General features: G+C 32.9%; 2 protein-coding genes across 4 annotated transcripts; both read left to right on the forward strand.

Annotated features, from left to right (window-relative positions):
- The first annotated feature begins 2,236 nt into the window (after nucleotides 1-2,236).
- Nucleotides 2,237-6,327, forward strand: LOC122606916 (protein TRANSPORT INHIBITOR RESPONSE 1-like). 2 transcript variants are annotated; one of them, XM_043779806.1, is made up of 5 exons: nucleotides 2,237-2,553; nucleotides 2,886-3,395; nucleotides 3,710-4,202; nucleotides 4,606-5,445; nucleotides 6,108-6,327. In XM_043779806.1, exons 2-4 carry the CDS (start codon nucleotides 2,941-2,943, stop codon nucleotides 5,401-5,403), a joined length of 1,746 nt encoding a protein of 581 aa, XP_043635741.1. In that variant the 5' UTR covers nucleotides 2,237-2,553; nucleotides 2,886-2,940; the 3' UTR covers nucleotides 5,404-5,445; nucleotides 6,108-6,327. The 2 variants fall into 2 exon arrangements, with proteins under 2 accessions (XP_043635741.1, XP_043635740.1); XM_043779805.1 differs by having other exon boundaries at nucleotides 2,237-3,395.
- A 6,399-nt stretch (nucleotides 6,328-12,726) lies between these two features.
- Nucleotides 12,727-16,790, forward strand: LOC122606882 (protein TRANSPORT INHIBITOR RESPONSE 1-like). Of its 2 annotated transcripts, XM_043779766.1 has the most exons (4): nucleotides 12,727-13,392; nucleotides 14,496-14,988; nucleotides 15,536-16,334; nucleotides 16,481-16,790. In XM_043779766.1, the coding sequence occupies exons 1-3, from the start codon at nucleotides 12,938-12,940 to the stop codon at nucleotides 16,331-16,333; spliced, it is 1,746 nt and encodes a 581-aa protein (XP_043635701.1). In that variant the 5' UTR covers nucleotides 12,727-12,937; the 3' UTR covers nucleotide 16,334; nucleotides 16,481-16,790. The 2 variants fall into 2 exon arrangements, with proteins under 2 accessions (XP_043635701.1, XP_043635699.1); XM_043779764.1 differs by having other exon boundaries at nucleotides 12,728-13,392; nucleotides 15,536-16,790.
- The last annotated feature ends 1,407 nt before the right edge of the window (nucleotides 16,791-18,197 follow it).

The following is an 18,197-nucleotide window of genomic DNA, read 5'->3' on the forward strand; positions in this document are numbered from 1 at the left end:
ATATATAATTAATGACATGTTAAATTTTCATAATATCATAATTTCAGAAATATTTATCCAGATAAGAATTAAACCACTAAAAAACATGAAGTTACATTAGTGGTCATTTAGATTCCGGTTAACAGAGAGAGTTGAAAAATGGATACATCATTTATTAGAGGTCTCGTTAAGTAAAGTTTTCGTTTATTTGGATGTCTTTTATTCATCCGGATATATCTGCATTGTCATTGTACTTGTGTTTTAACGTTTTGCTTGAATAATTTAGTTATACGCTAAAATTACTAAGCAATTTAATTATCAATCTATATATCGCATGTTGTTTTAATCTAACTTAAAATTATGCATAATATCATTGCAATTTTTATCAATTATTTTCTGATATATAATTGTGATAGCTTACTTTAAACTCCATATTTGTTTTTCAGTTATTTATTAAGAAGACCGGTTTGACATCCGGTCCATTTTTCAAAACATTGATTTAATAAAAATGTTTTATGATAAAAGTCCTATACAAAAATCCATATAACCAAATTTTATTCGTTATATAATAAAAGTTCTATACAAAAATATGATTTAATAAAAACGTATTACATTAAAAAATAAACTTTTATTGTAAAAAATCATTAAAAATTAATATTAAAGAAAAAAATGAAGTAAAATATAAAAATATCGGTTTCCATAATTATATCATTAAAAAAATTAATTATTAATGTCTACAAATTTAAATAATGAAATAATAATAATTAAAATTAATTAAAATAAAATTAAACCTAAAAAAGTTAAATAAAGTATATGACATCATAATGACTCTAATTAAAAGTTTAACTTCATCTAAGAGTCCATATTTTTTCAATTATGAATTAAGGTTTCTCTTTTATATATATTTAGAGATGATATGTATTCAAACATTTTCCTTCCAATTACTTTAAAATCGATAACTCTCCCACTATCAAATCACGACATGAAATTTTAAACGACATTTACCTTTAAAAAAAAACTCACGTTATGTATCAACACAAAAAATCAAAGTGTGTTAATCGATATTAAATTATATATTATGTCTTGGAAAAAAAACATTGTTATTGCAGATTAACAAAAATACACAACTACTTTTTTCGTTTCGATACTAGATTTTAGACCCGTGTTCTACACTGGACACGGGGTTTACGATATTATCAATATTAAATCTTGATACATTTAATTCATAAAAACTTATAATTTTGAAGATATACGGTTTAAAGTGTTATACTTTGCAAATTGTAGTACAATAACCACAAGTTTGTCAATATCATTATAGTCTGATACATATTGATGAAATTGTTTGTCCACAAGGCACATGCTACAATAATTTATCTATTATATAATTTTTTTAAACTGGTTGTACTTATAATGTGATATTATTATGAAATATTATTAAGAATTAAAACTTAAACATACTTGTGATTTGACATTCAAGTATGCTTTGATCAAGATGCGGCCCATAACATGAATATTTTTATTTTCAATCACTGTCCTATAATAATTAGATAACAATTAAGATTGTTTTCATATTGTTTAATAACAATTAAGACTCTTGATTTGAGTGACAATTGTAACTTTAAAAAATTAAATATAAATACTTTTTGACGTTTTTAAAAAATTTAAGAAAAATCCTCTCAAGTTGATGGCTAAAAATAAATATAAATTAAGTATTTAGGGTTAAAAAGTGTAAATTATTGATGGTAAACAAAAAAGTGTAAATTAATGAGACTTTTTCTACAAATTAATATAAATACCAATATAATAATATATTTGAATAATGATTATTAGGATTTTTAATTTATAGTTAATTTAAATGATGACATAAGCGAGAATCAATTTGATAATATTGAACGATTTAATTGATTATTAAGTCATTAGTTCAACTGTCTTATAGTATATATTAAGTTTCAATGACAACAAGATAAACAAGTTACAACACAATCAATTAACTCAAAAATTACAACAAAATTTTAAAATTTATAAATAAATAAATAAAATAATACATATACCATCATTCATCCAACGATCCAAAATTTATCATCTTTACACGTGCCACTATTTTAGACCATCGATCCTTACCCCACAACTTATCTCAACATGCACCTCACTTACATTTTAACCTAACCTGTCTCAAAAACCACAAAAAAGTAATATATTTTTATTAAAAAAAATACAGTATAAAAAATAATATCTCTCTTTCATATATACAAGTTAAATAAACTACTCCTGATATGTATGTGTATGTATCTATAGGTTGTATGTATAGATTCATAAAAATATAAAGTTTCCGGTGAAATTATATTCAGTGTTACTCCAGATCGGAATCTAATATGTTTTCTATTATTTACTAGTTTGATTATTTTCTTACTTCTCGCCGTAAAATCTCGTTTTTTCGGCGAGTTCTACCGGCGTTTTTTCCGGCGATTCTCTCACGAGGCATTGTAAGGATTTTGTGTAGCTCCGGTCAAATAAATGAGCTCGTTAGCGGCGGTATTAACTTAAACATCGTTTTCCGGCGAGTTTTCCGGCGAGGTACTTTAGGTTATTGTTGCCGGTAGTTAAATATATGCTATCTACTGTTTAGTTTTTGGTATTTTATCGTTTGATTGTTAGTACTGAGTGTAGATATAGTTTTCCGGCGAGATATTGCTAGGTTTTTGTAACTCCGGCGAGTTATTGCTAGGTTTTTGTGACGCCGGCGAAATATTTACTTAGATCTGTAGTTAATAAATGTGCTATTGTGCTCTAGTTTGATTGGTTCTAAGAATATATATTGATATAGTGATATACTAATATACATACGTATATATGTTGTATCTATATGTATATATAACTGAAGAGAATAATTTTTTTTTGGGTAAAAGGCTTTACACCTGGTAAATAACTGAAGAGAATAAGTTTAAAAGTTAAAAAGAGAGAATGGTGTCTTCATTTCCGGAGGAGGTATTGGAGCATGTATTTTCATTTATAACAACGGATAATGACCGTAATGTGGTGTCATTGGTGTGTAAGTCATGGTATGAGACCGAACGATGGTGCCGGAAAAAGGTTTTTGTAGGAAACTGTTATGCGGTAAGCCCTAGAATGATCACACATAGGTTTCCGGAGGTTCGGTGTGTGGAGTTGAAAGGAAAACCGCATTTTGCGGATTTTAATTTGGTACCAGAAGGTTGGGGAGGGTATGCCTGTGATTGGATTGATGAAATGTCTAAGGCTTATCCTTGGTTAGAGGAGATTAGGTTGAAGAGGATGGTTGTTACGGATGAGAGTTTGGAGTTGATTTCTACGTCGTTTAAGAATTTTAAGGTTTTGGTTTTGAGTTCGTGTGAGGGGTTTAGTACTGATGGACTTTCTGCTATTGCTGCTAATTGCAGGTGAAATTTCCCGACTTTAAGCTTCTTTGCTGCTTATTACTTTATTTATTTATACGTTAAGTTATGATAATATAGATGTAAGGGTGGGTTTGGGGGAAAACTTTCCTTATGGAGAAAAATGAAGACGGTTTATGGTGCATCAATTCTTATACTTTGATGCATTAATTTTTCAAACTGATGCAGTTGATACTTTTTGGTGTATCAACATGTAAAAAATGATCTGCAGACTATAGCTAAGTAATCAGTTTTTTGCAATTTGCATATGTACTTTACTTATGTAGTACAGCATTATCATCTTTTATGTGGTAATGCAGAAACTTGAGAGAGTTGGATTTGCGAGAAAGTGAAGTGATGGATTTAAGTGGGCATTGGTTAAGCCACTTTCCAGAAACTTTTACTTCACTGGAGTCGCTTAACATGTCCTGTATGGCTTCGGAGGTTAGTTTCTCAGCCCTTGAACGCCTGGTTGCTCGCTCGCCCAATTTAAAGACCCTTCGACTCAATCGTGCCGTACCTCTGGGAAAGCTCTCCACCTTATTGCAGCGAGCACCACAGCTGGTTGAATTGGGTACAGGTGTTTACTCGTCAGGCATTCGGTCTGATGTATACTCAGGTCTGTCTAAGGCTTTCATGGGTTGTAAGGAGCTTAAGGAACTGTCAGGGTTTTGGGACGTGGATCCATCGTATCTTTCAGCCTTCTATTCTGTTTGCTCTAGGCTGACCTCATTGAATTTGAGCTATGCCACTGTTAGAAGTCCTGATATCATCAAGGTGATTGGTCAATGTCCTAATCTGCAGCGTCTATGGGTAGGTTTTCTTGTTTGCCTACTTCTACTGGTATATGTAACTAATTAATGTACTGTTATATTTGTCATTAAACTGCAAATCTGCTTTATCGTTCTCTTAAGTAACTGAATCTACAAATAGACGAACTGACGAAGATATAATTTTAATTTTTTTTTATTTTTCAGCATCACAACTCACAAACTTGGCAATGATTAGGCAAATAATCTCCTATTTTTTTTTTTTTTGTTATGTAGGGTTTTTCAATGACAATTGTCATTTAGTTATATCTATTAATATGATTACGCATGTTTGTCTCCTAGAAATTTAGGATAGTTTTGTTAGTTTGTTATTGGTACTCTTCGTGTATCTACACCGCCATGACTTATTGAATTAATGGGAGCTTTTTCTTTTTCTTGGATCACAGGTATTGGATCACGTTGAGGACAGTGGACTCAATGCCCTTGCATTATCCTGTAAGGATCTACGAGAACTGAGGGTGTTTCCTTCTGACCCTTTTGTTGCAGATGCAAATGTCTCCTTAACAGAACAGGGCCTTGTTTCGGTTTCAGAGGGGTGCCCAAAGCTCAAGTCTGTTCTTTACTTCTGTCGGCAAATGTCAAATTCTGCATTGATTGCCATTGCAAAAAATCGCCCTAACCTAACGTGTTTCCGGCTATGCATCATTGAACCACGTGCTCCCGATTACTTGACTCATGAACCACTTGATGTTGGATTTGGAGCCATAGTAAAATACTGCAAGGGACTCAAACGCCTTTCATTATCTGGTCTCCTAACGGACCGTGTATTCGAGTACATCGGGACACATGCTAAAAGTGTAGAGATGCTTTCTATTGCGTTTGCTGGGAACAGTGATTTAGGTTTACATTATGTGTTGTCAGGGTGTGACAGCCTCCGGAAACTTGAGATTCGAGATTGCCCCTTTGGTGACAAGGCTTTATTGGCTAATGTCTCCAAGTTGGAGACAATGCGATCCCTTTGGATGTCATCTTGTGCAGTTAGTATTGGAGCCTGTAAGTTTCTAAGTCGGAAGATGCCTATGCTTAATGTTGAAGTTATAGATGAAAATGGAAGTTTAGTTTCAAGTCTTGATAGCTCTCTTGTTGAGAAGCTTTATATATACCGCACTGTTGCTGGCCCGAGGTCTGACATGCCTGACTTTGTATGGACCATGAATCAAGATCGTGAAAATATAACTTCTTGAGACATGTCTGGATGGATTGAATCCTCATTCCGAATATGAAAGGTAAACGCTTGTATAATTTCTGGTTATTAATCTGTAGAGGTGGCAAATTGTGGACCGGGCAGGTGAAAATGGGTCAAGACGGGTGATTTTCTGATATGGGTTATATTTGATCAAATTTGCTTTGGTATACTCGAAAAATCCATTTCCTCAATTTTCTAAACCTTATCTGCAATCTGATTATCTTTTCAATAATAACGCAACACCTGTTATATAAATTGATTTAGGTTTATGCTTTGGTTGCCTTCTGACACATTTGACCCGTTTCTTCTTAAGCTTGTAGCACAGTCGTAATCGATCCATTCATATTGAAATTAGTTTAGCTTGTTATCTCTATTCGTTGTCTATCCATAAATAGTTGAGTTGCACTCTTATGGTGGTTATGTTGGTGCGGCACACAATATGACACAACCCCATCTAAGACTTTATTATATTTGCTTGCGGCGCTAGTTCACGAATTGTATATGAATCTGCGTATTCAGTATTCTCCCGCGAAACCAATATACGTTGTTGGTTATATCTTTGCTAGGTTTTGCTCATTCGACTAGTAACTTTTAGTCCTGTCAAATTCTTTAGCTTTGCCTTCTATGAGCACTTCACATAATATCTTATAGTTGCTTGAATTTAACTAAAATGAGTCTGTATTATCTGTTATTGGATTGCAGAGGTGCTAAGTAGCTGCTGTGCCCATGTAGAGAACAAAAAGATTCACGTCCGAGTTGTTCCCGATACATTTTTCATAGTTCACATTTCTTTTAGTATCTTGTATGTTTCTCTTAAGCTAATTGATCACATTTATGTACTTTAGCATTATTTACCTGTATCCTGATAAACTCAAATCTTGTTTGAGATTCGAACTTTCAATGATTGGTTTCCTTCATAATATCTCGTATGTTTAGATATATCACTTGTAATGGTTTAGATTTTTGTATGCATAGCTTTATTGAAATCATTAGGTAACAAGAACTGTGAATTGATAGACGCACTAAAAACTAGTACGTAGGAATTTACATGGTTTGATCCAAGGAATGGTCTATGTTCATAGATGCACTAGCTGAGTCTTTTTTTTCTCAATTTCAAGTTAAGGTTAACCACTTATAAGCCATACAATTATACAAGGATATGTAGGTGTAGAAATTGGCTTGTTTGAGGTGCTCGGCGTCTTCAAACTTTCACATGCATAGCAGGTGCACGATCATCTACAGATAAGCACATGGAAAACAATATCATCCTATAGATTTATTTGCTTGTAAGCATACCTTGTAGCATAGGGTGAAAACAAAAAATGTGAGGTCATGGACAATAACGACTAGACGACTTGTCTTCCCTCAGTCCGAACGTGGTTCGCATAACTCCAACTCATGTTGCTGTATACGAAGGCTTGATATCAACAAGTGCTATATATATAGATGGTCCTTTTAGTCCTTCATGTAGGGAATGAGGAATTGTGTTGTTTTATTATCCTTGCTCACTAGGTGTTTTAATCCCTCTTCCTAAATTCTCCCACTGTTAAAAAAGTTTCTGTGAATCGTACTAACAGGAATCTTATTGAGACAAAAGCTGTATAAATCATCTGAATTGCCAGTGACCAGTACTAGTACTCTTACTCTACTGGTACACAACTCTATTCTCTTGTAGATATTAACCATAAAACCATATCAGGCACAAGTCAATCATGCATGTTCATCTCATGTACAAGCAAACATTGCACAAGATATGAGAATATGAGAAAATGTTAGTAAAACAGATTAAGTTTTTCTTGTTCACATTAGACCTAACCCGGTATCCTGTGACCGTTTCCGAATACCTCCTTATTGGGCTACCCTCAAATGTTCAACTAAAGAGGTTCAAACCTCAAACTTTTTGTTTGTGAGGAAATGAGGACAGAAAATGATTAGTAGTTGATAAAAGGTCATCAAAGGAATAGACATTATATTTTTTTCTCTTTGGATTCATTTGAAGTTGGGTTCAGGAATGGTTACTTTACACACAGACAAGCACACAGTGTGACTCAGAGAAAAAAAAAAAAAAATTCAGAAGAAAGAGGGACCATATTCATGCCATAGATTCCAAGGAATTCTATTGTGTCCACAAGTTTCTTTCTTCTCATCACACCTGATTATCTAGACTGCCTTTGGAAAGCAGACAAGCAATGTATGTTTTTATCCTCTTTTCTTCTAGGGACCACTGTTATTATGTTCAAATCTTTTTGAATTATGGTCAACTTTGTGTGTTTTTACCTTAGGGTAAAAAGTGTTTTACTTTTACCATACCTTAAATTAGTATCATCCCTTTATATCAACAAAATCATTTTTGGTACAAGTTCAAAAGAATACATATTGGGTCATCCCGGAAACCCCTTGGCATTACCTTTGATTATTACTATTCTAGAGTGAAATGTGATCTTAAGGAATTCAACTATAAGTTATATAGATGTGTTTATATATACATTTTGAGAGCCATTATACCAAACTGTAATTGATGTAACAGTGTAACACAATGGAAATTAATCACATACAAGTAACAACCTTATTGTAACACATGAAAAAGTTCGAGTGCCTGATTTTTGTTGTGTAAATATCACCTCGCGTGACTAATATTTGATGTTTATAGATACAGTTCCAAACACATCTAAGTTGCTCCTGTTGTTTTGGTTCAAAAGGGAAAAAAAAATTTATACCAAAATTTAAAGCTGTCTCCCTCTTCTCGAGCCAATTAAGATTCCAAACCAAAGACCAATGTACAACTTTAAATGAATAATGTATAATCTCTGTAACAAAAAACATATACTTACTGTTAGTAGATAGCCCAAGAAATTTTTTTCAAAAAAAAGATGGCCAGTATTTTTGTTGGTTGATGATATATATGCACATTGTATAGAAGTACTTTAATGAATTTATGATCACTATCATCAATTCATCATCATTTATATTCCCTTTGATACTTCAACCCCCACAACACCCTCATCATTCACCACCCAACAATTATGATTTCCACTGGACATGTATATATCCTCACTGCAAATCATACTCTTAATGGTATTGTAAATGGTCCAAACTACTACTTTGTGTATCGATATCCTTACAATGCCAGTCTCACTTACTTCTAACGACTTTATCGTGGTTTAATGTTTTGGTTCCTTGATTTCGGGTTGTTTGATTCATTAAAGAACATCTCTGCTTGTATTTAGTTTACTTGTACTCGTCTTCTTCAGACTTGCTTACATACTCAACATGTTTCGTGTAGTGTGTATTAGTACTATCGGTTTTCCTTGAGTTCTAGCTATGAACAAAGATGGTTTTAGGTGATTTTCCCTTTGAGTGCGAAAACAAGAAGTGGTGACGAACCCATTAGAGGTGATGATTTCGACCAGTTTACTTATTATGTTTCGATCTATAGAGAATCAAACACGCCATGCTAAAAGAAATAAAACTTAATAGGACACCGTTTAAAAGGTTGTCAAATTTTGTTATGCATTAAACCTTCAGGTGCTAGATTAGTATTATTGGCTCTACTTGGTGGTCAAAAATGGCACATATAAGAGTAGTTTAAGGAGACTAGTTTAGAAAAGACATGTTTGATAAATGTCACAAAACAAAGACCATAGAGTAAAGTTTTAGAACCAATTCATAAAGTAAACTTTATATTAATTAGTTGACTTGTAGAAGACTTAAATCTAAACCACAATATAATTAGCTTTGCTCCTTTAAATAATGAAGCAACTTAACGTGCATAAAACCAAGGTTTAGTCAGGAGCTCGTGATGAAGACGATATGTATTAATCTGAATCTGGATTTAACGGGGTTCTTAATGGCGTTTGTTATTGCTGTTACTCTACTTGTTATTTGCAACCCAACTTCTCGGCGAAGAATGATGGTGGTTCGCCGTGTTCCATATTGACAAGATCCTACTTGTTCAACAAATCAACGGTTTGGTTTTAATTGTCTTGAACAATCTATAGTTTTGTGATGTTCTTTGTGATTGTCATGCACTAGTTTCAGGTTCTATGATGTTTTTGGTCTTGTATGTTACCTTTTTTTTTTATGTTGTACAAATCACTTTCCTTTCCTTTTACAAAATATAAATTTGACATGTATAGATTTGTAAGAATATATACATATATATTCCGTATTACGAATCTCGTTGCGTTTTGTCGTACCATTTCAATTGTAACTAGCAAAACTTGGATGATTTTTTTTGATGTATAACATGGGTAAAATAATGTTCAAAAAAAAAAAAAAGATGGGTAAGCAAGCCAATAATGAAAAAAAAAAAGATATTTAAATATATATATTTTTTTAATATATGTGATACATGAAGTAAATTTTGGTTTGAAATTCTAACAACAAATATTTACTGTACTTTACAACAATAACTACAATTTAATACTATTGTTCGAAGTTACCAAAGAAGGTTCTTAGTATAGTTGTAAGTGACAAGTCCATAATTAGGTAAAACTTTTACTATACTTAATGTAACATGATGCTATCTCAATTATTATTTTAGGTAATCATTTACTTTCTTTTTCTACCTCAATAAAAAGTAGATTGCATTGGTACATATACAATACATAGAGTCTTTATAGTCTACACTCCACAATGTCATGAAAATGAGTTCACACACACACAGACACACATCGAATAGAAACAAACCGTCAATTCTTTGTGTACCATTATATCCATTGTGTAGTATGCTAAAGCCTTATATATACAATTGAAAAACATACGAGTATATACTAACTATAATTTTTGAAATGTATTCATTTAAATATCATTACACATAAAATCATTCAAACTGTCTTAACATTGCTTAGCCTCTCTTTATTCCACAATTTTACAATATAATTACAGTTCCACAAAAAAAAAGTGTTATGTGAATAAAAATCTATAAAAGCTTAAACACAATATACAATCATATCTTCTATATACCATTAACATATTCAATTCTTTCTGGTATACACATGCTACATATTATATTTGTAAAATGAACCTATACAATTGTGTTATGTCTTTTCATTTGATAGATGTAAAATCTCTTTATTGTAAAACTTCATGAATGTGACACATAACTATATAACTCGATCCGTTCATATAATAGTAAGATCGATATCTATTTTTGTGTTGTGCTTATTGGAAATAAGTAGATACATATATAAGATAACTTTTTATAATATTATGTATCTATTAGTATTACATTAAGTAAATGATACTTATACATCATACCGTTTCATGATAACATAGAAAGGAATATAAATTTAGAGTTCTTTTTTGGGAAGCAATGATGTTTGCTTGTCTCGTATGTATATACACATGTTAAATGAGAGGACCAATTAAACTCTAATAATTTACTTTATTGTACTCATCACATGCTATGATTAACCTCAGAGGATTAAAATCCTTAAAAAGGCCACCAGCTTTTGGTCTTGTTACATTATTTTCCCCACATTTCATTTTTACTATCCCTTAAACCTATATTTCAACCCCATTTCCATTTCACAAAGTCTCCATATCTTTAAGACTACTCATTTTTACATGGTGTAACGATTTTAGCGACGTAGGTGCTTAAAAGATATTGAACAATTTAATATCGCTATGTGAGAACACAAAAAGTTATATGTGTATTAAAAGAAAAAAAACAAGATGTAGAGCAAAACGTATTATGAGTAATCAAAGAACAAACTAACCCCACTAAACTTACAAATGACTAGACATAGAGTACATATATGCTTAACCCATGTGTTACGATCCATAGAAACATTTTGGCATGCATAGTCTTGTCTTTTAATGTAAGTAAGATTATGATGTTGACCAATCTACCACATTGTTACCTTCCATGTATGGATGCATAATAGAACTAGCATAACAAGTTCTACAAACTTGTTAAAAGTTCAAACACTAAACATGTTAAAACACGAATCTATTAAAGTTAAACACGAACACGACACGATAACTAATTGTGTCATTTTTTACATACATGAACACACCACGATTCTTAGCATGTTACACGATAAGACATGTTAAGTGGGTATTGATGTGTATTAACGAGTCTTAAGCAATTAGTTCGTGTCATAACAAGCTTCTTGACATGTGGGTTTTAATGAGTCAATTCATGTTTTAACAAACTTCTTAACGAGTTACTTCATGTCTAAACAAGTTTCTTAAAAGTTTGATGGGTCTTAACAGGTTACAATATAAGACATGTTAGGCGCAAATTTTTATTGGGTCAATTTTTTTAAACACAAACATGACACAAAACTTGTTAACTTCGTATCATATTAATAAGTTACGTGTTAAAATCGCTTGCTGGGATGTATGATTGTCATAGTAACATAACCCTATATCAATATACCATGTCTTTGTCGGCTAAATATTGGTTTATAATTGGTTTCATCATAGGTGATCAAGCCAATTGAATCCGCTAAACAACTCTATATATTTTTACACATCACTAGTTACTTCAAATGAATAAACCTTATCATTAATCTATTTCTTAAGCCCCTCCCTATGCATGTCTTCATTTTGGTCGTTCACTTCGTCATAGATAGGCAAGTAGGCAACCCCCCATTCATCATCTAAGCTTATTAAAATAAAGAAAAGGGTGGATAGGATTTATTTGGACCCATTTAAGTATATGTGTAGAGTTTTAGAGTTTTTTAATTGGGTTCTGGGAATGTGTCGAGGACGAGGGTATGTTAATGAGAAGATAGTTCTTGAGTGTATTTTTTAAAGAGAAAATTGATGTGATGGTTAAGATGATGTGATGACGGGGTCATGATAGATTTTTAAATATCAATACTGAAAAAATTTAATTAGAATAGAATGGCAATAGGGATTTTCCTTTTACATTTTCAACAAAACGTAACAAAATATAATTTAAAAACTGTTAATGTATCTTCGTGTTGCAATAATAATATATTTATATTTACTACGATCCATGACATTCCTCGATTTGGGGGATTAATTGATTGGATCTTCTCTTTTCAAAAGACACAATCACTCATAACTAAAGTTCAACACAAACTGCACACGAAAACACTTCTTTTTAGTACATGAACCATACACTTCCAACCAATTACCAATGTCACATTAACACAAATCACTCATTGCGCAAAGATTTTGAGCATTCATATTTTCTTTGAAAACCAAACATAAAGTGAAGGTACATATATACAAATACTTAATTCTCAAGGGTCTAAAAAAATTAGTTTTCACCCCATACAAATACCTTATCTATCACACACTTTATATATCTATCATCTATCATACTTTATATATCTATCACACAACACACACACATACACATAGATACAAATATATACATATAAAAATCTTATCTCTCTTCCTCTCTCTCACACATACCCACTTCTTTTTCTCTCTCATCTCCAAAAACTTGACAAAAACAACAAACACTTCGATCTAAACTCGTTAGTGGTGTAACCCCATATCAGATCTAAACCCATTTTCACACACTAAAACACACACACAAACCATCCACCATGGCCTATTCATTTCCTGAAGAAGTACTTGAACATGTCTTTTCATTCTTAACAACTTCCAAAGATAGAAACATGGTGTCATTAGTATGCAAATCTTGGTTTGAAATGGAAAGATGGTCAAGAAAGAAAGTGTTTATAGGCAACTGTTATGCAGTCAATCCAAGAATCTTGATACAAAGATTCCCAGAAATAAAATGTATTGAATTGAAAGGAAAACCACATTTTGCTGACTTTAATTTAGTCCCAGATGGATGGGGTGGTTGTGTGTATTCTTGGATTGATTATATGTCTAAAGATTATCCCTTTTTAGAAGAAATTAGGCTTAAAAGAATGGTGGTTACTGATGAATGTTTGGAGTTGATTTCAAAGTCTTTTAAAGGATTTAAAGTCTTGATTTTGAGTTCTTGTGAAGGTTTTAGTACTGATGGACTTGCTGCTATTGCTGCTAATTGCAGGTTGGAATTTGTTTGTTTGAATTTTGTGTAAAGCTTGAATCTTTTGGTTTTCTGTGTTTAAAGATTGAATCTTTGTTAGGTTTAGTAAAAATTAAAAGTTTTCTTTGAATAACCTAGTCTTTTTGTGATGCAATAGATTACAAAGTTTGAATGTTTTCTATTAATTTGTGTAAAGATGGAATCTTTGTTAGGTTTTCTTTTGTTGTCTCTATAGCCTAATTTTTTTGTAAGTGGAACTAATTTTCTTTGAATTGTTTAGTTCAATGGCTAAAAAGTTTGAATCTTTGATACTATTAGTTTTCGTAAAGGTTGAATCTTTTGTTATCTTTAGGCTACTTTGAACTTATTATTTTTAAATTTTTAGTATTTTTTGGATGCAATGGCTCAAAAAGTTAGAATCTTTGATTTCTATTCAACCTTCACATTTAATTTTAGCTCAGAGTGACCTTGTTTTGTAAAATTTGCTATGTTGGTTTTAGTCTTTCCCTATGCAATGGCTAAAAAAGATTGAAACTAGCAGAAGCATCTGGGACTAGTGGTTAATTGTAGGTTATATGCTTAATTATATGTATGAATACCTGAATTATTTTGCTTGTTCTAGAACATTTCTCACTTTGATACACGTGTCTTAGGACTTCAATCTGTTGTTTTTGCAATGAAGTCGCATTTGTTTATTGAGCTGTTCCTTGTTGACAAGAGGATGATTTGCCTTCTTTTGCTGTGACATTTGGTTTTACATTACAAGCAAAAATGTTTAGGCGATAATGGTATATGCTTTCTTTGATGATTAGCCCGGGTATACTCTTAGCCTTGGATTCATAAATGTTCTTTGGTGATAATAGCAATTTCAGTTTTGGTCTAAATTCATATTTGGAATCACATAATTGGGAATTGTATATTAATTATGAAAGCTTTTGAATTCCTCTTTGCATATACATTGTTAAGAGATGTACTAGCCAGGTTAAGTGTCTTTCGTAAACTTATGTGCTAGTTACTATATGGGACCCCCTTCCTTTAAAACTAAACAGTTGCTTATTTACATTCGTAACTATTATTCTTTTTTATTTTGCTGGAATTATTAATACTCAAGTCTTTCTTTGCAGAAATTTGAGAGTACTGGATCTGCGGGAATGCGAAGTTGAGGATCTAAGTGGACACTGGTTAAGCCACTTCCCTGATTCATTTACATCATTGGAGTGTCTAAACATGTCCTGTCTGGGTTCTGACATCAGCTTCTCAGCCCTTGAACGCCTGGTTGCTCGGTCACCCAATCTCAAGATTCTTCGACTCAATCGAGCTGTACCCCTCGAGAAACTTTCCACGCTCCTACATTTGGCCCCACATCTAGTTGAGTTAGGTACGGGTGCATACACTGCTGAAATCCGGTCAGATGTTTACACAAGCCTAGCTGAGGCTTTTTCAGGCTGCAAGGGTCTAAGAGGCCTATCAGGGTTTTGGGATGTGGTTCCAGCTTATCTTCCGGCCTTTAACTCTGTGTGTTCTCGGCTAACTTCTTTAAACTTGAGCTATGCAACTATACAAAGTCCCGATCTTACAAAGATTGTTAGCCAGTGTCATAATTTGCAGCGTCTATTGGTAAGTCTCAATGCACATCTTGTCATGTTCAAGCATCAATTTTTATCAGTTGTATATTTATTCATGCAACAGTGGCTTCTAGTTGTTAACGTTACATTGATGCAATGCCTGGACACTCTATGAAATGCATTATTTACCGATCTGCAGTTCGACCTGTCTGACTATTTAAAGTAGATTATGCTTTAGGGTCTACAATATTATATATTTATATCAAGGTCATTCTTATTTCTTTCTACTGCTGGGTGTGCAGGTTGGGTAATGGGTCAAACTGGTAATTTTTGGGTACGGACTGGGCTTGCTTGATGTGTAACTTGTTTTTCTCCATATTTTGTAGTTTCGTAGTAACTAATTAGTGTTTTGACTACGGTTAAACATTTTAATTTATCTGTCAAAGTTGTTTAATTTGTTTACTAACTTGTCTTTGGAGGTTTATTCATTCATATACACTTTAGACGACTTGTGAACTGTTTCTTTTTATGATAATTTTATAATTATATTGATTGTCATCAATATCTTCTGTTAGAATTAACGAAATGTGCGACTTCAGGTGTTAGATTACATCGAGGATACTGGTCTCAACTCCCTTGCTATGTCGTGTAAGGACCTAAGAGAACTGAGAGTGTTCCCTTCTGACCCATTTGTAGCTGATGCAAATGTACTCTTAACAGAAGAGGGTCTCGTTTCAGTTTCAGAGGGTTGCCCCAAACTTCAGTCTGTTTTATATTTTTGTCGACAATTCTCAAACTCGGCATTAATTTCCATCGCTAGAAACCGTCCTAATCTAACATGCTTCCGGTTATGCATCCTTGAACCTCGAGCTCCTGATTATCTGACATTGGAACCTCTTGATGTTGGGTTTGGAGCCATAGTTGAAAATTGCAGAGATCTTCGACGCCTTTCGTTGTCGGGTCTCCTAACGGATCTTGTATTTGAATACATTGGAACACATGCTAAGAAGTTGGACATGCTTTCTATAGCTTTTGCAGGCGATAGTGATTTGGGGTTACATCATGTTTTATCGGGTTGTGAAAGTTTGAGGAAGTTGGAGATTCGTGACTGCCCTTTTGGGGACAAGGCGCTCTTGGCTAATGCTTCCAAGTTGGAGACAATGCGATCCCTTTGGATGTCTAATTGTGCCGTTTCTTTTGGAGCATGTAAACTACTTGGTCAAAAGATGCCTGGTCTTAACGTTGAAGTTATTGATGAACGGGAAAACCTAAATTCAATCCCAGAAAGCTATCCAGTTGAGAAGCTTTACATATACCGAACAGTTGCTGGTCAAAGGTTTGACATGCCGGAGTTCGTACGCACAATGGGTAAAGATGCGGTGTACAATCTTGCTTAAGGTACGCGATGCATATGACTGCATATGACTTATAAAATTTTGTTTTCTTTCTTCCAAAGATTCAATAATGTTATGGTAAAAAACATAAAAAAGAGGTCATACGAATGATCTTTAAATTGACATATTGGATTGGCTTTCGGTACCTAGGTCGCTAGGTGCCAATAAAGCGTTGAAGTTTGTGTATCCACCCATAAGCCACATTTGGTCATGCTCAACCTGCAGCTGCATTTCAAGGCTATGAGTTGTAGAATGTAATTTGTACCATTAGTTTCTCTAAATAAAGATTCTTTTAATGTTGTAACAACATATTATTTGGGATCAAATCTATCTTAGTCCTTGCGTATTATTTTTTCTACTGAAAAATGTGTACACATTACTGCAAAAGGTTTCTTTGAAACCCTGAATATTTGATTATCGATTATTGTTGTAATACACATTACTTTTCTTGTTTTCGTTATGTCATATGTCACATTCTTGATTGCAGTTACCATGATTAGTTGCTGTGAAACTTTTCACTTTTGTTGTTGAGGTACTAGTATTCTTGCTTGTTCTTCCTCTTATGGGATAATGTCACATGGGTCACACTTGCTTATAAAAATACATTGTAAAGATTAATGGAAAATGGTACCCAGAAGAGGTTTTCCTGTTCAAATCACCAGCAGATTAATTTGGTTTTACGAATGAAATGATAAAAGGAAGAAGACAATAATTGGAAAGATAGATGAAAAAGAGTGAGAGTGAATGTGTTAAAAGGAAAGGTGTATAAATGGATAAGATAATCAACTAAAAACCAAAAGCTTTTTATATGTATTGGATGATGATATCCACTACTTTTTATATATCCTTCATCATCATCATCATCTTTCTTTTTTTCTTTCTCACAATGCACATGGCTTTCATTTTTCATTCTTCATCATTTCATATACTACAGTTTTTAATTATGATTTCCACAGGCCATTTTACAACTGTTTGGTTCAGATTTTACCATTATGTAGATGCTCATTAAAGTCAAATTCTCTGACTGAATGAATGAACGAATGACTTTTTTTTTGTATGTAACTTTAAAAGACAATGAGTATTTGCTATCTTTTATTTCTTATCATGAGGTAGTTTGGGTCTGTAAACAGTAAACTTGTATCTTTCGTCTCAAAGTAAATGCGAGGTTCGACTTGACATATCGTTTGAAGAGTGTTTAGTTATTAGGTCGATTGCTAAGATTGACATTTTTGAACTATAGGCAAGATGTTCTAAGATATACTTTTAGTAAAAAGAAAGATGATTGAAACAAATTACTTCAATTTGAAATGACAGTAAGACAACTAACATTCATTTTGTTATACATCACTTATAAAAATATAATGGCTTTTGAATTCAAAAGGGGTGTGTGTGTGTGTGTGTGTGGGTGGGCGGATCCAAAGAATATTGCATCTTAAATCTCAATGACTCAATCTAGGCCTACCAAGTTGGCAAATGGCTATTGTTCAAGTCAAAGGGTCAAGCTTTTAAGTTTGTTTGAACACAAGACTGAAGTTGATAGTATTCAACTGTTTAAAGTTGATTTATGATTGATGTGTTGTGCATTAGAGATTAACGTCTCACCATGTCATCTGTGTGTGAATGGGAACAGCTTTGTTTCGTTTATCATGAATTTTGGAGCAAATAGTCGGTGTAGGGATGTGTTTCAAGCAAGTAGTCTTCGATATATTAGTAATAGTAAACAAATCTTGCTTTGCATCAAATATTATCTTATGGATTTACTTAGGATTTAGATCAACATACGAGTGTATAATTATATATCTTTCTGCAAACCAAAATATCAAGCATCCAAGTCTTCAAATCTACCACTCAATCAACAGATCCGACA

The sequence above is a fragment of the Erigeron canadensis genome, chromosome 7 (assembly GCF_010389155.1).
Source record: "Erigeron canadensis isolate Cc75 chromosome 7, C_canadensis_v1, whole genome shotgun sequence".
In the NCBI taxonomy this organism is placed as follows: Eukaryota; Viridiplantae; Streptophyta; class Magnoliopsida; order Asterales; family Asteraceae; genus Erigeron; species Erigeron canadensis.